This window comes from Pseudophryne corroboree, chromosome 1, assembly GCF_028390025.1.
Source record: "Pseudophryne corroboree isolate aPseCor3 chromosome 1, aPseCor3.hap2, whole genome shotgun sequence".
NCBI classification, from domain to species: domain Eukaryota; kingdom Metazoa; phylum Chordata; class Amphibia; order Anura; family Myobatrachidae; genus Pseudophryne; species Pseudophryne corroboree.
Window position 1 is genome coordinate 367055920 of NC_086444.1, and position 21966 is coordinate 367077885.

Below are 21966 nucleotides of genomic sequence, written 5' to 3' on the forward strand. Positions count from 1 at the left end.
CATGCCAAATGCGGGACAGCCGGCTTCTCAGCTCGTGCCTGTCCAGGCGTCTCAAAGGCCATCGGGGGCTCTAAAACGCCCGCTACCTCAGATGGCAGACGCGGATGTCGACACGGATACTGACACCAGTGTCGATGACGATGAGTCTAGTCTAATGTCCACTAAGGCCATTTGTTGCATGATTGAAGCAATGAAAGAGGTGTTACACATTTCTGATATAAACCCAGGTACCAATAAAAAGGGTATTATGTTTGGGGAGAAAAAACTACCCGTAGTCTTTTCCCCCATCAGAAGAATTAAATGAAGTGTGTGAAGAAGCGTGGGCTTTCCCTGATAAAAGATTGGTAATCTCTAAGAAGTTACTTATGGCGTTCCCTTTCCCGCCAGAGGATAGGTCACGTTGGGAAACACCACCTAGGGTGGATAAAGCGCTCACACGTTTGTCTAAAAAGGTGGCACTACCGTCTCCGAATACGGCCGCCCTCAAGGAGCCTGCTGATAGAAAGCAGGAGGCTATCCTGAAGTCTGTATATACACACTCAGGCATTATACTTAGACCTGCTATTGCGTCAGCGTGGATGTGCAGTGCTGCCGCTGCGTGGTCAGATTCCCTGTCAGAAAATATTGACACCCTAGACAGGGACACTATTCTGCTAACCATAGAGCATATTAAAGACTCAGTCTTATACATGAGAGATGCACAGAGGGAGATCTGCCGGCTGGCATCTAAAATAAGTGCACTGTCCATTTCTGCTAGGAGAGGCTTATGGACTCGCCAGTGGACAGGGGATGCAGATTCAAAAAGGCACATGGAAGTTTTGCCTTATACGGGTGAGGAGTTATTCGGGGATGGTCTCTAGGACCTAGTTTCCACAGCAACTGCTGGGAAGTCAGCATTTTTACCCCATGTTCCCTCACAGCCTAAAAAGGCGCCGTTTTATCAAGTACAGTCCTTTCGGACTCAGAAAAACAGGCGTGGAAAAGGCGGGTCCTTTCTGTCCAGAGGCAGAGGTAGGGGAAAAAGGCTGCAACAAACAGCAGGTTCCCAGGAGCAAAAGTCCTCCCCCGCTTCTTCCAAGTCCGCCGCATGACGGTGGGGCTCCACAGACGGAGCCAGGTACGGTGGGGGGCCGCCTCAAAAATTTCAGCGGTCAGTGGGCTCGCTCACAGGTGGATCCCTGGATCCTGCAAATAGTATCTCAAGGGTACAAACTGGAATTCGAGGCATCTCCACCCCACCGGTTCCTAAAATCTGCCTTACCGACAACTCCCTCAGGCAGGGAGGCTGTGCTAGAGGCAATTCACAAGCTGTATTCCCAGCAGGTGATAGTCAAGGTGCCCCTACTTCAACAAGGACGGGGTTACTATTCCACACTGTTTGTGGTACCGAAACCGGACGGTTCGGTGAGACCCATTTTAAATTTGAAATCCTTGAACACATACATGAAAAAATTCAAGTTCAAGATGGAATCGCTCAGGGCGGTTATTGCAAGCCTGGACGAGGGGGATTACATGGTATCCCTGGACATCAAGGATGCTTACCTGCATGTCCCCATTTACTATCCTCACCAGGAGTACCTCAGATTTGTGGTACAGGATTGCCATTACCAATTCCAGACGCTGCCGTTCGGACTCTCCACGGCACTGAGGGTGTTTACCAAAGTAATGGCGGAAATGATGATACTCCTTCGAAGAAAGGGAGTTTTAATTATCCCGTACTTGGACGATCTCCTAATAAAGGCGAGGTCCAAGGAGCAGTTGTTGGTGGGAGTAGCACTATCTCAGGAGGTGCTACACCAGCACGGTTGGATTCTGAATATTCCAAAATCACAGCTGGTTCCGACGACACGTCTACTGTTCCTGGGTATGATCCTGGACACAGTCCAGAAAAAAGTGTTTCTCCCGGAGGAGAAAGCCAAGGAGCTGTCATCTCTAGTCAGAGACCTCCTGAAACCGAAACAGGTATCGGTGCATCACTGCACGCGGGTCCTGGGAAAGATGGTGGCTTCTTACGAAGCAATTCCTTTCGGCAGGTTCCATGCCAGAATCTTTCAGTGGGACCTGTTGGACCAGTGGTCCGGATCGCATCTTCAGATGCATCGCCTGATAACCCTGTCTCCAAGAACCAGGGTGTCTCTGCTGTGGTGGCTGCAAAGGGCCCATCTTCTAGAGGGCCGCAGATTCGGCATACAGGACTGGGTCCTGGTGACCACGGATGCCAGCCTTCGGGGCTGGGGGGCAGTCACACAGGGAAGAAACTTCCAAGGACTATGGTCGAGTCAGGAGACTTCCCTTCACATAAATATTCTGGAACTAAGGGCCATTTACAACGCCCTAAGTCAGGCAAGGCCTCTGCTTCAAAACCAGCCGGTACTGATCCAGTCAGACAACATCACGGCAGTCGCCCATGTAAATCGACAGGGCGGCACGAGAAGCAGGATGGCAATGGCAGAAGCCACAAGGATTCTCCGATGGGCGGAAAATCACGTACTAGCACTGCAGCAGTGTTCATTCCGGGAGTGGACAACTGGGAAGCAGACTTTCTCAGCAGGCACGACCTCCACCCGGGAGAGTGGGGACTTCATCCAGAAGTCTTCACCCTGATTGTAAATCGATGGGAACGTCCACAAGTGGACATGATGGCGTCCCGCCTAAACAAAAAACTAGAGAGATATTGCGCCAGGTCAAAGGACCCTCAGGCGATAGCTGTGGACGCTCTGGTGACACCGTGGGTGTACCAGTCAGTTTATGTGTTCCCTCCTCTGCCTCTCATACCAAGGGTACTGAGAATAATAAGAAAACGAGGAGTAAGAACAATACTCGTGGTTCCGGACTGGCCAAGGCGAGCGTGGTACCCGGAACTTCAAGAGATGATTTCAGAGGACCCATGGCCTCTGCCGCTCAGACAGGACCTGCTGCAGCAGGGGCCCTGTCTGTTCCAAGACTTACCGCGGCTGCGTTTGACGGCATGGCGGTTGAACGTCGGATCCTGAAGGAAAAGGGCATTCCGGAGGAAGTCATTCCTACGCTGATTAAAGCCAGGAAAGATGTAACTGCAAAGCATTATCACCGCATATGGCGGAAATATGTTGCTTGGTGTGAGGCCGAAAAGGCCCCAACAGAGGAATTTCAACTAGGTCGATTTCTGCATTTCCTACAAACAGGAGTGACTATGGGCCTGAAATTAGGCTCCATTAAGGTACAGATCTCGGCTCTGTCGATTTTCTTCCAGAAAGAACTGGCTTCATTGCCTGAAGTTCAGACGTTTGTGAAGGGAGTGCTGCATATTCAGCCCCCGTTTGTGCCTCCAGTGGCACCTTGGGATCTCAACGTGGTGTTGAGTTTCTTAAAATCACATTGGTTTGAGCCACTTAAGACCGTGGATCTAAAATATCTCACGTGGAAAGTGGTCATGTTATTGGCCTTGGCTTCGGCCAGGCGTGTGTCAGAATTGGCGGCTTTGTCATGTAAAAGCCCTTATCTGATTTTCCATATGGATAGGGCAGAATTGAGGACTCGTCCCCAGTTTCTTCCTAAGGTGGTATCAGCTTTTCACTTGAACCAACCTATCGTGGTGCCTGCGGCTACTAGGGACTTGGAGGACTCCAAGTTACTGGACGTAGTCAGGGCCTTGAAAATTTATGTTTCCAGGACGGCTGGAGTCAGGAAAACTGACTCGCTATTTATTCTGTATGCACCCAACAAGCTGGGTGCTCCTGCTTCTAAGCAGACTATTGCTCGCTGGATTTGTAGCACAATTCAGCAGGCGCATTCTGCGGCTGGACTACCGCATCCTAAATCAGTAAAAGCCCATTCCACAAGGAAGGTGGGCTCATCTTGGGCGGCTGCCCGAGGGGTCTCGGCTTTACAACTTTGCCGAGCTGCTACTTGGTCAGGGGCAAACACGTTTGCAAAATTCTACAAATTTGATGCCCTGGCTGAGGAGGACCTGGAGTTCTCTCATTCGGTGCTGCAGAGTCATCCGCACTCTCCCGCCCGTTTGGGAGCTTTGGTATAATCCCCATGGTCCTTACGGAGTTCCCAGCATCCACTAGGACGTCAGAGAAAATAAGATTTTACTCACCGGTAAATCTATTTCTCGTAGTCCGTAGTGGATGCTGGGCGCCCGTCCCAAGTGCGGATTGTCTGCAATACTTGTACATAGTTACTGTTAACTAAAGGGTTATTGTTGAGCCATCTGTTGAGAGGCTCAGTTGTTTTCATACTGTTAAACTGGGTATTGTATCACGAGTTGTACAGTGTGATTGGTGTGGCTGGTAAGAGTCTTACCCGGGATTCAAAATCCTTCCTTATTATGTCAGCTCGTCCGGGCACAGTGTCCTAACTGAGGCTTGGAGGAGGGTCATAGTGGGAGGAGCCAGTGCACACCAGGTGACCTAAAGCTTTCTTTAATTGTGCCCAGTCTCCTGCGGAGCCGCTATTCCCCATGGTCCTTACGGAGTTCCCAGCATCCACTACGGACTACGAGAAATAGATTTACCGGTGAGTAAAATCTTATTTTCTGTAAACAGACCAACCGTGGCTGCTTCCTGGGCTACTAAAGCCATTGAATCATGGTTACAGGCCGTAGACGGAGAATTGCCCTCAGATATATCTGAGGACTACATGTCAAACCTGACCCTTATGCAGCAAGCGTCTGCTTACATACGTGAGGCTCTGTCTGATGCCGGAGTATTGGCAGCTAAAGCGTCTACCACCTTTATACTGGCATGGCGAATTCTCTGGCTGGAAAGCTGACCTTGATTCCAAGAAAACTCTGGAATTTCTTCCTTTTACGGGAGACGTGTTGTTTGGGGCCGAATTGGACAAAATTGTCACTGCTTTGACTGCAGCTAAGACTGCTTTTCTCCCTTCCACAACAACTCCTCGTGTTAGAAGTTCAACTTTTTGTACTTTTCATCCTCAAGGCAAAGCAAAAGGACAGGCTTTCCCCACACAACCTTTAGCTATGCCCAAGGCCAAGCAACCCTGGGCTGCACGTCAACCTTTAGCAAAACCTGACAAGCCCGCAGCCTGAAGGGGTGGGCCTCTTTCTGGGGGATCACGTGTGGGAGGCCACTTTGCACATGTCTGGTCTATGACCATTTCAGGGACAACTGGGTGCAAGAAGTGGTCTCTCACAAGTACACGGTCTCATTTAAGAGACGCCCACCCCCACAGTTCTTTTGCACAGGTCTTCCCTCAGACCCCCAAACGGCTCAAATTCTGTAACTGGTTGTACAATCCCTACTGCAATTAAAGGTGATCATGCTGGTTCCTCAATCTCAATGCGGGAAGGGCTATTGTTCCTCCCTGTTTCTAGTACCCAAGCCAAACAGGTAACACCGACCCATCCTCAAACTCAAATCTCTCAACAGATTTGTCAAGGTTCCCAAATTCCGCATGGAGACCCTTCTATCCATAGTCCTTGCTGTGGAGCCGGGGGACTGTATATACAGGATGCGTATCTGCATATCTCTATTGCTTCCTCGCATCAGGAATACCTGCGTTTTGCTATAATCTGTCAACATTATCATTTCATGCCGCTGCCGTTTTGACTTTCTACAGCACCCAGAATTTTTGCCAAAGTTATGGCAGCACGTCGTCGTCGTCAGGGAGTCAGAATACTTCCCTATCTGGATGACTTACTGCTTCTAGCTGCTTCACAGGATGTCTTGCAATGACATCTTCAAATCACGATGACCTTCCTTCAAAAACACGGATGGCTCATCAAGTAGAAAAAGTCCTCCCTCATACCATCAGCGGATGTTACATTTGGGAGCCCTACTAGACTCTGCGAACCAGCGTCTTTTTCTGCCAGCGGACAAAATCTCCAAGCTGCAGGACAGAGTTCGCAGGCTGCTCTGGACGAGCCGAGTGTCCATTCACTCAGCCATGCAAGTCCTTGGAATGGTGGTCTCGACCTTTAACATGGTGGAGTATGCTCCGTTTCATTCTTGTCCTCTACAACATCTGATCCTGGCCAGGTGGGACGGACAGCCTCATCTGATCACATCACATATGATAACTTTCCAGAGGTCCGCTTGTCTCTCACTTGGTGGCTCTACACATTCCACCTAGACAAAGGATTACACTTTTGGTTACCGAACTGGTTGCTCCTAACCACAGACGCCAGTCTCCGCGGTTGGGGAGCAGTGACAGAACAGCACTTGTTCCAGGGGCATTGGATACAGTCGGAGTCCCGTCTCCTGATCAATGTTCTGGAACTACGAGCTGTCTACAAAGCCTTGGCGCAAAACGTCCTTCAGGCCAGACCTGTTCAGGTTCATATCATCAAGACGGCACTCGCAGCCAGATGGCATTGCAAGAAGTGGCCCACATTCTCAGGTGGGCAGAATGTTCCCTTCCAGCCATCTCAGCCGTCTTCATTTCCGAGACCCTAAACTGGGAAGCAGTCTTCCCCAGTCACCAGGATGTTCACTCAGAAGAATGTTCCCTTTATCCAGAAGTCTTTCAACTTCTAGTGGACAAGTGGGGTCTCCCGGACATCAACCTCAAGGCCTACCGACACAACCACTAGGTCCCGAGATACGTATCTCTCGCAATCAGCATGCAGCATTCATGGACGCTCTCTCTTTATCAAGTGGACCTTCCATCTCATGTACATCTTTTCTCTGGTTTCCCTTCTGCCGAGGGATCTATGGAAATTCAAACAGGAGGGAGGCAACCTCATCATAGTGGCACCAGCGTGGCCCAGATGTCCTTGATTCTCCAACCTACAATGTCTCTCCATGGAATGTTCCCCTTCAACTTCCACTGTGACATGACCTCTTGTCTCAGGGCCCGTGTCTGCACGCGGACCCTATGGCCCATTGCATCTGCCAGATGGGTGTCTGATTTGGGAGCTCACTCCTGTCGCCCTCCTTTCTTCATTTTTCATCTGGACAGGGCTGTACTTCACCTTAGGTAGGTAACCCAGTCCAATGCGGTCTCCCGTTTTCACATCAGTGAGGAAATTGTGGTTCCGACCTTCATATACCTGGGTCTCTTGGCTGCAGAGATTTTTTTGGATGTGGTTTGTGCTCTCCGTGTCTGTGTAGATTGCACCAGTTCACTACGGAGGTCGGATTCCCTCTTCATTCTTTACTGTTTTCACAAACGTGGTTGGCCAGCTAATGAACAGACTCTGGCCAGATGGATTAGAATGGCTATCGCACAAGCATACTCTCAGGCAGGTATTCCAGTTACGGCTTCAGTCTCTGCTCATTCTACTCAGTTTGTCGGACCATCATGTGTGGAGCAATTGTGCAAGGCGGCTACGTGGTCTTCTAACCACACCTTTAAGTTGTACAGTGCCTTGCTAAAGTATTCACCCCCTTTGCATTTTTCATGTTTTGTTGCCTCACAACCTGTAATTAAAATGGATTGTTTGAATGTTTGCATCATTTCATTCACAGAACATGCCTACAACTTTGAAGATGTTTTTTTTTATTGTGAAGCAAACAACAAATAGGACAAAATAACAGAAAACTTCAGCGTGCATAACTATTCACCCCCCTAAAGTCAGTACTTTGTAGAGCCACCTTTTGCGGCAATTACAGCTGCAAGTCACTTTGGATAAGTCCCTGAGCATGCCGAATCTTGCCACTGGGATTTTTGCCCATTCTTCGAGGCACAACTGCTCCAGCTCCTTCATGTTGGATGGTTTCCGCTTGTGAACAGCAATCTTCAAGTCTGACCACAGATTCTTATTGGGATTGAGATCTGGGCTTTGACTAGGCCATTCCAACACATTTAAATGTTTCCCCTTAAACCACTCCAGCGTTGCTTAAGCAGTATGTTTTGGGTCATTGTCCTGCTGAAAGGTGAACCTCCATCCTAGTCTGAAATCACAGGCAGACTGGAACAGGTTTTTCTCAAGAATATCCCTGTATTTAGCACGATCCAGCTTTCCCTCGACCTGACACAGTTTACCAGTCCCTGCTGCTGAAAAACATCCCCACAGCATGATGCTGCCACCACCATGTTTCACTGTGGGGATGGTGTTCTTGGGGTGATGGGATGTGTTGGGTTTGCGCCAGACATAGGGGGTCATTCCGAGTGGATTGCTCGCTGGCTAGTTTTAGCAGCCGTGCAAACGCTATGCCGCCGCCCACTGGGGAGTGTATTTTAGCTTAGCAGAAGTGCGAACACATGTGCAGCCGAGCTATGCAAAAACAGTTTGTGCAGTTTCTGAGTAGCTCTGGACCTACTCAGCGCTTGCGATCACTTCAGCCTAATCGTGTCCGAATTTGACGTCATACACCCGCCCAGCGAACGCCCAGCCACGCCTGCGTTTTTGCAAACCCTCCCTGAAAACAGTCAGTTGACACCCAGAAACGCCCCCTTTCTGTCAATCTTCTTGCGGCCGTCAGTTCGACTGAAAATTCGCTAGAACCTGTACACAACCACAATGGGCTTTGTACCCGTACATTGCGCGTGCACATTGTGGGGCATACGCATGCGCAGAAATGCCGTTTTTTAGCCTGATCGCTGCGCTGCGAACAACGGCAGCTAGCGATCAACTCGGAATGACCCCCATAGTGTTTTCCTTGGTGGCCGAAATGTTACATTTTAGTCTCATCTGACTAGAGCACCTTATTCCATACATTTGGAGAGTCGTCCACATGCCTTTTGGCAAACTCAAAACTTGCCTTCTTATTTTTAACACTAAGTAATGGCTTTTTTTCTGGCCACTCTTCCATAGAGCCCAGGTCTATGGAGTGTACGGCTTATTGTGGTCACATGCGCAGATACACCAGTCTCTGCTGTGGAACTCTGCAGCTCCTTCAGGGTTACCTTTGGTCTCTATGCTGCCTCTCTGATTAATGCCCTCCTTGCCCGGTCTGTGAGTTTTGGTGGCCGGCCCTCTCTTGGCAGATTTGTTGTGGTACCATGTTCTTTCCATTTGAAGATGATGGATTTAATGGTGCTCCGGGGGATCATTAAAGATTTGGATATTTTTTTATAGCCCAACCCTGACTGGTACTTCTCAGCAACTTTGTCCCTGACTTGTTTGGAGAGCTCATTGGTCTTCATGGTGTGATGCCTCTTGCTTAGTGGTGTTGCAGCCTCTGGGGCCTTTCAGAAAAAGTGTTTTTATACTGACAGATCATGTGACACTTAGATTGCATAAGGTGGACTTAATTTCACTAATTATGTGACTTCTGAAGGTAATTGGCTGCACCAGAACTTTTGAGCGGCTTCATAGCAAAGGGGGTAAATACATATGCACATGCCAATTTTCAAATTTATATTTAGAAAAATTTATTTTTTTATATAAATTTTTCTCATTTTACTTCACCAACTTAGACTACTTGGTGCATATCCATCACATAAAAATCAGATTTTAATTTTTTTTAAATTACGGGTTGTAATGTAACAAAATAGGTAAAAAGCCAAGGGGGTTGAATACCTTAGCAAGGCACTATGAGGCAGATGTATTAACCTGGAGAAGGCATAAGGAAGTGATAAACCAGTGATATGTGCAAGGTGATAAAGGCACCAGCCAATCAGCTCCTAACTTTTAATTTACATATTGGAGCTGATTGGCTGGTGCCTTTATCACCTTGCACATATCACTGGTTTATCACTTCCTTATGCCTTCTCCAGGTTAATACATCTGCCCCTATATGCCTTTGTTACATTCGCCTCCTAGGATGCTTGATTTGGATGCCGGATTCTATCCACTCAGGAGCATCCCCACTCTTGAAGTACTGCTTTAGGACACTCCCAATGTTATCTCTGTGGAACATCGAAGAAGAAAAGGAGAGTTATGGTAGAATTACCTTTGTTAACTCTTTCTTCAAGGTCCACAGGACGCCCACCCTGATGCACCTGGCCTCTGAGTTTTGCAGCTTTGGTCACTGGTTCCCTTCTCCTGTCTGTGAGAGTGTGTTCTTATGTGTAACATGTCTTCCTTGTCTCTTTATCCTCTTCCTGCTTTGGGCTTGTTACCAAAACAGACCTACCTGGGCAGGGGGTGGGGTTATAGGGAGAGGGACCTAGGCATCCTGGGATATCTAAAAGGTTTAACTGTATGGTGCCTAGGAGCTTATCCTACCACCTATAACCCCCACCCCGATGTTATCTCTGGTGACCTTATGGACCTCGAAGAAAGAGAGTTAACAAAGGTAAGTCTAACATAACTCTCCTTTTTTTAATCCATGGGTATTGTAAAATAACCTGTGTTTTACTATAAGGGTAACCTGAAGCCTATTTTACTTTTCTGACATATGTTTTTATTGTGTAGCAGCAATGAAAGATCACAAGCATATTGTCCATATGCTGTTTTTACTTTTTATGTGATAATGGAGCTCTGACACTTGTAAAGTAAGCTAATGCAATTACGGCTTTCGGTCATTAGGTCCACAAGACTTAGGTCGACATGGAAAAGGGTAAACATGAGTTTTTCACTTTTTTTTTTCTTCATTTTTTGAACTTTTTCATACTTTACGATCCAAGTGGACTACAGTTGGGAACGGTAAGCTGCCCGAAGAATGGCGAGCGAACACGGTGCACTTATTGGGGTTCCCCGCCACTTTACGAAGAAAACAGCATCAAAAAAAGTAAAAAAAACTCATGTCAACCTTTTTCCATGTCGACCTAGTCCATGTCGCCCAATAGTGGTCGACCTAATGACCCATACCCTGCAATTACAACCACCACAACATGCCCCTCCGATATCCCACATGCCACTTACATGACCATCAGACCTCCTCTCAAGCCACTTGCATGCGCCCACAGACCTCTCCACATAGATAACCTCCCTATATCCCATACATATTCTTTAAACTTCCCACATTCTATCAGACCGTTTGTTAACACTTACAGATGGGGATTCCACCACTCAATGTCATTGACTATCCAGGTAGATATACTCCACTTTAATAGCACTTTTTTTAACACCTCAGTTGTTTTTACTAATGTAACACTTTTTCTCTGACGTCCTAGTGGATGCTGGGTACTCCGTAAGGACCATGGGGAATAGACGGGCTCCGCAGGAGACTGGGCACTCTTAAAAGAAAGATTAGGTACTACATCTGGTGTGCACTGGCTCCTCCCTCTATGCCCCTCCTCCAGACCTCAGTTAGAATCTGTGCCCGGCCAGAGCTGGATGCACTTAGTGGGCTCTCCTGAGCTCACTAAAAAAGAAAGTATTTGTTAGGTTTTTTATTTTCAGTGAGATCTGCTGGCAACAGACTCACTGCTACGAGGGACTGAGGGGAGAGAAGCAAACCTACCTGCTTGCAGCTAGCTTGTGCTTCTAAGGCTACTGGACACCATTAGCTCCAGAGGGATCGAACACAGGGCCCGACCTCGATCGTCCGTTCCCGGAGCCACGCCGCCGTCCCCCTTGCAGAGCCAGAAGACGGAAGATTCCAGGAGAAAATCAGCGGCTGAAGACTCCGGTCTTCAATAAGGTAGCGCACAGCACTGCAGCTGTGCGCCATTGCTCCCACAGCACACCACACGCTCCGGTCACTGGTGGGTGCAGGGCGCTGGGGGGCGCCCTGGGCTGCAATATGTATACCTTGGTTGGCAAAATGCACATAATACAGTTATAAACTGTATATGTGCCTAATCCCCCGCCATAAATATTATTAAAAAAGCGGGAGAAGCCCGCCGCTGAAGGGGCGGGGCTATCTTCCTCAGCACAGCCAGCGCCATTTTCTCTTCACAGCTCCGCTGGAAGGACGCTCCCCAGGCTCTCCCCTGCAGTATTCACTACGAGAAGGGTAAAAAAGAGAGGGGGGGCACATAAATTTAGGCGCAAAAAGGTAATATAAGCAGCTATTGGGGGAAATTTCACTTTGTATTAGTGTAAATCCCTCTGTTATAAATAGCGCTCTGGTGTGTGCTGGCATACTCTCTCTCTGTCTCCCCAAAGGACTTTGTGGGGTCCTGTCCTCATTCAGAGCATTCCCTGTGTGTGTGTGTGTGTGTACGGTGTGTCGGTACGGCTGTGTCGACATGTTTGAGGACGCTTATGTGGAGGCGGAGCAGGAGCCGATAAGTGTGATGTCGCCCCCTGCGGGGCCGACACCAGAGTGGATGGATATGTGGAAGGTATTAAACGACAGTGTCAACTCCTTGCATAAAAGGTTCGATGACGTAACAGCTTTGGGACAGCCGGCATCTCAGCCCGCGCCTGCCCAAGCGTCTCAGAGGCCATCAGGGGCTCAAAAACGCCCGCTACCTCAGATGGCAGACACAGATGTCGACACGGAGTCTGACTCCAGTGTCGACGAGGATGAGACAAATGTACAATCCACAAGGGCCATCCGATGCATGATTACGGCAATGAAAAATGTGTTGCACATTTCTGATATTAAACCGGTTACCACTAAAAAGGGTATTATGTTTGGGGAGAAAAAGCAGCCAGTGACTTTTCCCCCATCTGATGAGTTAAATGAATTGTGTGAAGAAGCGTGGTGTTCCCCAGATAAGAAATTAGTGATTTCTAAGAGGTTACTAATGGCGTACCCTTTCCCGCCAACGGACAGGTTGCGTTGGGAAACATCCCCTAGGGTGGACAAGGCGCTCACACGCTTATCAAAAAAGGTGGCACTGCCGTCTCAGGATACGGCCGCCTTAAAGGAGCCTGCAGATAGAAAGCAGGAGGCTATCCTGAAGTCTGTGTATACACACTCAGGTACTATACTGAGACCTGCTATTGCTTCAGCATGGATGTGTAGTGCTGCAGCAGCTTGGTCTGATTCCCTGTCAGATAACATTTATTCCCTTGACAGGGATACTATTTTGCTAACCATAGAGCATATTAAAGACGTAGTCTTATATATGAGGGATGCACAGAGGGACATTTGCCGGCTGGCATCTAGAAATAATGCAATGTCCATTTCTGCCAGGAGAGTATTATGGACTCGGCAGTGGACAGGTGATGCAGATTCTAAAAGGCACATGGAAGTTTTGCCTTATAAGGGTGAGGAATTGTTTGGGGACGGTCTCTCGGACCTCGTATCCACAGCAACAGCTGGGAAGTCGACTTTTTTTACCTCAGGTTCCCTCACAGCCTAAGAAAGCACCGTATTATCAAGTACAGTCCTTTCGGCCTCAGAAAGGCAAGCGGGTCAGAGGCGCGTCCTTTCTGCCCAGAGGCAGGGGTAGAGGGAAAAAGCTGCACCAGACAGCCAGTTCCCAGGAACAAAAATCCTCCCCTGCTTCCACTAAGTCCACCGCATGACGCTGGGGCTCCACAGGTGGAGCCAGGTGCGGTGGGGGCCCGTCTCCGGAACTTCAGCGACCAGTGGGTTCGCTCACAGGTGGATCTCTGGGTTTTACAAGTGGTATCTCAGGGATACAAGCTGGAGTTCGAGACGTCTCCCCCTCGCCGTTACCTCAAATGAGCCTTGCCAGCTACTCCCATGGAAAGGGAGGTAGTACTGGCTGCAATTCACAAGCTTTACCTTCAGCAGGTGATAATAAAAGTTCCCCTCCTTCAGCAGGGACGGGGTTACTATTCCACAATGTTTGTGGTACCGAAACCAGACGGTTCGGTAAGACCCATTCTAAATTTGAAATCCTTGAACACTTATATAAGGAAGTTCAAGTTCAAAATGGAATCGCTCAGGGCGGTTATTGCAAGCCTGGAAGAGGGGGATTTTATGGTGTCACTGGACATCAAGGATGCTTACCTACATGTCCCCATTTACCCACCTCACCAGGAGTACCTCAGGTTTGTGGTACAGGACTGCCATTACCAATTCCAGACGTTGCCGTTTGGTCTGTCCACGGCACCGAGGGTATTTACCAAAGTAATGGCCGAAATGATGATACTCCTTCGAAAGAAGGGAATTCTAATTATCCCATACTTGGACGATCTCCTTATAAAGGCAAGGTCCAAGGAGCAGTTGTTGGTCAGAGTAGCACTATCTCAGGAAGTGCTACAACAGCACGGCTGGATTCTGAATATCCCAAAGTCGCAGCTGGTTCCTACGACGCGTCTGCTGTTCTTGGGCATGATTCTGGACACAGAACAGAAGAAGGTGTTTCTCCCGGAGGAGAAGGCCAAGGAGTTGTCCTCTCTGGTCAGAGACCTCCTGAAATCAAAACAGGTGTCGGTGCATCACTGCACGCGAGTCCTGGGAAAGATGGTAGCTTCTTACGAAGCAATTCCCTTCGGCAGGTTCCATGCAAGGATCTTTCAGTGGGATCTGTTAGACAAGTGGTCCGGATCGCATCTTCAGATGCATCGGCTGATCACCCTGTCCCCGAGGGCCAGGGTGTTTCTGCTGTGGTGGCTGCAGAGTGCTCATCTTCTCGAGGGCCGCAGATTCGGCATTCAGGACTGGGTCCTGGTGACCACGGATGCAAGCCTCCGAGGTTGGGGGGCAGTCACTCAGGGAAGAAACTTCCAAGGACAATGGTCGAGTCAGGAGACTTCCCTACACATAAATATTCTGGAACTAAGGGCCATTTACAATGCCCTAAGTCAAGCATAACCCCTGCTTCAAAACCAGCCGGTGCTGATTCAGTCAGACAACATCACGGCTGTCGCCCATGTAAACCGACAGGGCGGCACAAGAAGCAGGATGGCGATGGCAGAAGCCACAAGGATTCTCCGATGGGCGGAGAATCACGTGCTAGCACTGTCAGCAGTGTTCATTCCGGGAGTGGACAACTGGGAAGCAGACTTCCTCAGCAGGCACGACCTCCACCCGGGAGAGTGGGGACTTCATCCAGAAGTCTTCCAGCTGATTGTAAATCGTTGGGAAAGGCCACAGGTGGACATGATGGCGTCCCGCCTCAACAAAAAGCTAAAAAGATATTGCGCTCAGGCGATAGCTGTGGACGCTCTAGTGACACCGTGGGTGTACCAGTCGGTTTATGTGTTCCCTCCTCTTCCTCTCATACCAAAGGTGCTGAGGATAATAAGAAAGAGAGGAGTAAGAACTATACTCATCGTTCCGGATTGGCCAAGAAGAACTTGGTACCCGGAACTACAAGAAATTAACTCAGAGGACCCTTGGCCTCTGCCGCTCCAACAGGACCTGCTACAGCAGGGGCCCTGTCTGTTCCAAGACTTACCGCGGCTGCGTTTGACGGCATGGCGGTTGAACGCCGGATCCTAATGGAAAAGGGCATTCCGGTTGAAGTCATTCCTACGCTGATAAAGGCTAGGAAGGATGTGACAGCACAACATTATCACCGCATATGGCGAAAATATGTTGCTTGGTGTGAGGCCATGAAGGCCCCAACAGAGGAATTTCAGCTGGGTCGATTTCTGCACTTCCTACAGTCAGGAGTGACTATGGGCCTAAAATTGGGATCCATTAAAGTCCAGATTTCGGCCCTGTCTATTTTCTTTCAAAAAGAACTGGCTTCACTGCCTGAAGTTCAGACGTTTGTTAAGGGAGTGCTGCATATTCAGCCCCCTTTTGTGCCTTCGGTGGCACCTTGGGATCTCAACGTAGTGTTGAATTTCCTAAAATCACATTGGTTTGAGCCACTTCAGACCGCGGAGTTGAAGTATCTCACGTGGAAGGTAGTCATGCTGTTGGCCTTGGCCTCAGCTAGGCGTGTGTCAGAATTGGCGGCTTTGTCCTGAAAAAGCCCTTATCTGATTTTCCATATGGACAGGGCAGAATTGAGGACTCGTCCCCAATTTCTCCCAAAGGTGGTATCAGCGTTTCATTTAAACCAACCTATTGTGGTGCCTGGAGCTACTCGGGACTTGGAGGATTCCAAGTTGCTGGACGTAGTCCGGGCCCTAAAAATCTATGTTTCCAGGACGGCTAGAGTCAGGAAAACCGACTCGCTGTTTATCCTGCATGCACCCAACAAGCTGGGTGCTCCTGCTTCTAAGCAGACTATTGCTCGCTGGATCTGTAGCACGATTCAGCAGGCTCATTCTGCGGCTGGACTGCCGCATCCTAAATCAGTAAAAGCCCATTCCACGAGGAAGGTGGGCTCTTCTTGGGCGGCTGCCCGAGGGGTCTCGGCTTTACAACTTTGCCGAGCTGCTACTTGGTCGGGATCAAACACTTATGCAAAATTCTACAAGTTTGATACCCTGGCTGAGGAGCACCTTGAGTTTGCTCATTCGGTGCTGCAGAGTCATCCGCACTCTCCCGCCCGTTTGGGAGCTTTGGTATAATCCCCATGGTCCTTACGGAGTACCCAGCATCCACTAGGACGTCAGAGAAAATAATATTTTACTCACCGGTAATTCTATTTCTCGTAGTCCGTAGTGGATGCTGGGAGCCCGTCCCAAGTGCGGACTTTCTGCAATACATGTATATAGTTATTGCTTAACTATAGGGTTTTGTTATGAGCCATCTGTTAAATGAGGCTCAGTTGTTGTTCATACTGTTAACTGGGTATAGTTATCACAAGTTGTACAGTGTGATTGGTGTGGCTGGTATGAGTCTTACCCTGGATTCCAAATCCTTTCCTAGTAATGTCAGCTCTTCCGGGCACAGTTTCCTTAACTGAGGTCTGGAGGAGGGGCATAGAGGGAGGAGCCAGTGCACACCAGATGTAGTACATAATCTTTCTTTTAAGAGTGCCCAGTCTCCTGCGGAGCCCGTCTATTCCCCATGGTCCTTACGGAGTACCCAGCATCCACTACGGACTACGAGAAATAGAATTACCGGTGAGTAAATTCTTATTTTAACACCCTGATTATTACCTCTCACCTATGTAACACTCTCAACACAGTTGTGATGTCTTGGGGCGGTTAGCCTATGCTGACCTGAGGGATCCCATGCTCTGGACTTGAACCTTTGGAATGTTAGGGACCCAGTAGATGAGGTCACCTGGTCGCAGTTTGTGGGCCCATATTTTTGACCAAACTTGTGCTAAGCTTCTCACTTTTGCACTGTTATATTGTAGAGTTTATTATAATTATTCTTATTAGCTGTGCTTAGTGTGCACCTGTAGTTTCTCTTTTTTTTCTATGTAGATCTACTCCACTGTCATGAATGTGGGCTGTGTGGGTGTAGATTATCCTCCAGCGTGCAGGGCACTGTGGGCACACTGCCGCTTCCCTGCGGCCCTTGTTTGTGACTAGCAGGATGCTTGAAATGGCACTCTGCAACCATAATTTCTACAGCAGTGCCGTCCGGATAGTCTTTTGGATGCACCAGGCAGGCACCCTGAAGTCTATGCAGCCGGTACGGGCAGTACTACACTTCCTGATGCTGGCAGACCTGTCCCTTTTTTTCTGTTTTTTTTAGAGGAGTGGAAGTAATTGGGTTGGACACATATGTAGAGGTAATAGGCAATGTGTGCCAAGTAACCCCCTAAGAAAAGGGACTTTGGGAAGCATAGCCCCCTACTCCAGCACAAGTACTGTTGCTTATTCACAGGCCAACTTGTAGTTTAGGTATCGGCGGATCTTCTTGTCTGCTTGAGCCCCTTACTGTTGTACTGCTCAGACTCCTGAGATGATGGCCCTGGCCCCTGACTGCAATAAGTAATATGTACTTTATACCCAAGAGCCCTGATTTAGAAAAACACTTTACTGGTTTAGGTAACAGCTTGCAAGTGTGTTTTAGTTTAGGATGTTTAGTGTCATTTCTGTGTGTGGGCTTTCTGTGGTTTGTCTGGATTTTTGCCGCACAAATGGTTTGGCCAACATACTGTATACAGTTTATTACTTGACACTGCTTTGTTTTGGTAACAGAGAATGATCACTAAGCAAGCAGTGTGGATTGTGCACAGCTCCTCATTTTGATTTTGTGGAATGATATGGAATTATTGAGAGACCTGCAGACAGCATAAGGGATCAAGTCCAGTAGTCAGGAAATAATTTTATCCTCACTGTGACACTAAGAACTCAAATGACTATTGAACGTATCTTCAATCCTAGGGCCTCATTTACACCAATGCTTTAAAAAAACATGACTTTTATGTGCATATTTTTACATGTCGAGAAGTGAAACTGTATGTTTAGAATGTTTTTTTTTATATTCACTTTTATTACTAATGGAGGCGTGGCAACTGCTGAAATTACTTTTTGCCTCAACTGTTAACTGTAACAATATTGAGGGTAATATGATAGGGTGTGAGAGATTTTAGGAGAGTTCTTCTGTTTTTTGGGGGGTTTTTTAAGTGGCAATCATTTACATGGCAAAATCAACCTGGTTTTGCCATTTAAACGATTGCCACTTTAAAAACACAGGAGAAAACCCCCAAAATGAATTGAACTGGTCTACAGTATTTAGTTACTGATTTTGGGGGGGGCTCCCTTCACCTTGGGTGTGGTATACAAGATCTACAGTGTCTAGGTCGACAGTCATTAGGTCAACCCCATATGGTCGACATGCATTAGGTCAACATGAACAAAAGGTTGACCTATGAAAGGTTGATATGGACAAAAGGTCAACGGGGAAAAGGTCAACATGGCAATGGTTGATACAAAATGATTGATGCACTTTATTTTGCACGTTTGGTATTAATGTGGATAGTTTTTACATCTGGGACCACCATATGTAGAAACGTGTCCCCTCACGAGCTTGCTTCGCTCACCACGCTTTGGGCTTGGTGTCTCGCTTCGCATGGCACAAGGTTCCTAAAGGTTATGATTTGTGACATGGATAGTCAAGGACGGAAAAAGTCCAAAAACATGAAAACCCCCCAAAACACGTGTTGACCATATGTGTGTCAACCATTGAACCTGTCGACAGTTTGAACCTGTTGAGCATTTCCAGTGTCAACCTTTCATAGGTCAACCTTTTGTCCACGTCGACCATATGGGGTCAACCTAGACATTTCCGATCTATAGTCCGGGTCCCCTTCACCTTGTTGGCCCCTGGACATTTACCAGTCTAGCCGCTCTGTAGGTATGCCACTGCTTATAATCACTTCTACGTTCAAATCTCTCTGAAGTAACTGATAAATCTGTCTCTCTGTGTGAGTGTTATTGTGAATCATTTTGATATTGATTTGTCCATCAGAGCACTCCACTCAGGCACCCCATCTTGTGGCTTGTCAGAATCAGGGATAAATATTGGAACTCTGCAATCAGGCAGTTCACCCTGTGCTGGTGCCCAAAATAGTGTAAACGTGTGTGTTTATACAAACACTTTCTGACAACTGTTTGCTGTGTGCCAATTTTAGCATTACCTGCAGCGTTCACAAGGATTAATGCTCGGTACGTAATATACTCTACGGCAGGAAGGCTATGAGAACACACTTACAAAGTGTATGTGTCTTTCTCTGTTTTTATCAGGTGTCTTCGCCCAGGTCCTCAGATTAGGTGGCCAGGTCTGTTCTGGTTAATAACATATCCAATATCAAATTTTATGTGACAAACATTAATGTGCATATGTGTGAAAAAAATAAATAAATATATATATATATATATATATATATATATATATATACTATGATATGAAACTGGAATAGGATCTGTATGCATGCACAGCAGCATCTCTGCTTCATCCTGCCTGTTGTCTCCTCAGAACTTGCAGTGGGCCAGAGACGTGTTGCTAGGCAGCAGTATCCCGTGGCAGCAGCTGAAGCACATGCCAGCACAGGGACTCTTCTACGAGAGGAACAAGACTAATTTCTTCAATGTAAGTTGAGCTGTATGTTACAGGCGGGTCGGGGTGAAAATAGGTAGACAAAAGGCTCTAACAATTGTGCTCTATGGGAATGAGTTACTATGACTTGAATTATTTGTTACCTCTTGCTACTGGAGTTGTGCTGAACTGGGATTGGTTTAGATGACTATATATAGGATTATGTATGCTGCACTGTACATTATTAGGTCACACCGGACAAGTGCTTTTGCTCGTGAAATAGAATTTTTAGGTGACTTGTAGTGTCTTTATAAACTAACAGTTACCTGGTATGTTATCCCTTTCATTACTATAACTGCAATTATTTGGGTTTCTGTCATGAGTGTAATAAAGTCATTTAAAGAAATAAAGTGTCTGAAAACTAAAGGTAATTGATATAAAGTATTGCCAGACAAAGTGAAGGAGATTTATTTGGTCAACTTTTTTGGGTATGGGTCGTTGGGTCGGCACAACTTAGGTCGACAGTCATTAGGTCGACCATTATTGGTCGACATTCATTAGGTCGACGTGGTCATTGGGTCGAAAAGTACTAGGTCAAAAGGTAGACATGTTTTTTACTTTTTTTGTGTCATTTTCTTCGTAAAGTGACTGGGCACCGCAATTAATGCACTGTGTCCCCTCGCATGGCTCGATTCGCTCGCCATGCTTCAGGCAGGTTACCGTTCCCAATTGTAGTCCACGTGGATCGTAAAGTATGAGGAAGTTCAAAAAATTAAAACAAATTTGAAGAACTCATGTCGACCTTTTGACCTGTCGACCTAGTACATGTCGACCTAATGACCCTGTTGACCTAATGCATGTCGACCTATAGTGGTCGACCTAATGACTGTCAACCTAAGTTGTGTCGACCTAATGACCGTATCCCCAACTTTTATTAGATGTCTATTGCTAAAGGTTTCAATGCAATTAGTTTTTACGTTAGAAATCTGTTGTATTGACATACTGTATATATTATCTAATGCATATTGTACAGGCAGCTACTTTGTACTATCTATAACAGTTTTGCCACTCAAGTTTGTGCATAGCAACCATTTTACAGATCTAACTTTAAGGCACCTTCTAATCTGTACTGGACACAACATAAAATACAAGTTTGCTTTGGGTAGTGCCAGACAAGTGCTCTGATAGTTTTTCCAGAATTCTACCCAATTACATCAGTTCTCATTGATGTGAACAGGGACCGTTCTCCTCCTGTGGGAGAACATGGGAGGTGCTAAGGAGAATCCCCTATAGGAAAATGTATTGCTTTCTTCCCACCAAATCTGAATCTTTGTTTTCCCGTGATTGTACTGTGCACACACCCAGTTATTGCATCCAGCTAAACTGAATGCAGTGTGAAAAACACGAACTAATACTTACTGATTTTTTTTTTGCAGCGGGTACACTGTTATTCCACAGAGCATAACGTCGGTGGTGTAGAGTTGGATCTTGATCCGAGGCACCAACAGGCTAAAGCTTTGACTGTACCCAGGATGCACTGCACCGCCTCCTCTATATCCCCGCCTCCAGGCACTGGAGCTCAGTTTGTAAGTTGGTGCCTGCAGTGCAAGCAGCTAATAGGGAGGGCTGCGCTAGGCAGCCCTGAAAAGAGCTTTTCTGACAAGAAAGAAGACTTCAAAGGCCGCAGCATAGTATACTCCCGCACCCTGGTTGCCGGGTACTTACAGCGGAGGCGCTCCGGGCTCATCAGGCACACATACCGCCGCTGCTCTCCTGGATCGCGTGGCCGCACGATAGGGAGGAGGTAAGAGGGTCCCCCAGGCGGGACCCGCCGAAATCCGGATCCAGGCGCGGTCTCCAGAGACGGACCGCGTCGCTGGGCTGGCGTGGACACTGTGGCCGTGCAGGGAACCCACTATATCCACCAGGGCAAGGAGCACAGGTCGGATTTACTAAAATCTGTTTAGTACAGGCTCCATAGTACCCGGTGGTGAAGTCCAGCAGAGCGGATAAGGCTCTTACCTGTAGCCCCTCCCCCTGTCCCAGGCGCTGTCTACAGCAGATGTTCCCGCCCTGGAGCTGCATCTTTCTCTCTCCCTCACTCCCTGTCAGCACTTGGGCGCCATTACACAGAGCTGCGCTGATTCTGGGACTGCTGGGCACCTCTGTAAAGCTGCCTGCATTTACAGGACATGTATTTTACATGTCGTTTAGACAGTGTTAGTTAAGAACAAGTGCATACCTACAGGAATATTTAGTACAAGTATCCTGTGATATACATCCAGTATTTACTGTGCATTGTTATATCTGTATACATACATAGCTTTACTTAGTATTGCTAGTCCAGTGCAGTTTTATTGTTGTTTGTACTAATTTCTGCATTGTACTTGTGACTGTGTGTGCCAACAACTGCTGTGTGGTTCCTATTACGTGTATCGCACACATATTGCTATCCGTTTATTCTGTACCCTGACGGGGG

At 47.6% G+C, this 21966-nt stretch overlaps 1 protein-coding gene across 6 annotated transcripts in view; it reads left to right on the forward strand.

The window, feature by feature from the left end:
- Window positions 1-21966, forward strand: part of CABIN1 (calcineurin binding protein 1) — a 459275-nt gene that overhangs the window by 325163 nt on the left and 112146 nt on the right. For 5 of the 6 annotated variants that reach the window (XM_063913010.1, XM_063913005.1, XM_063913008.1 and 2 more), the window contains one exon: window positions 19428-19541. The exons of the other annotated variant lie outside the window; for it this stretch is intronic. In XM_063913010.1, coding sequence (XP_063769080.1) covers window positions 19428-19541 — 114 coding nt within the window. The remainder of the gene's footprint in view (window positions 1-19427; window positions 19542-21966) is intronic. 6 annotated transcript variants of the gene reach the window in all.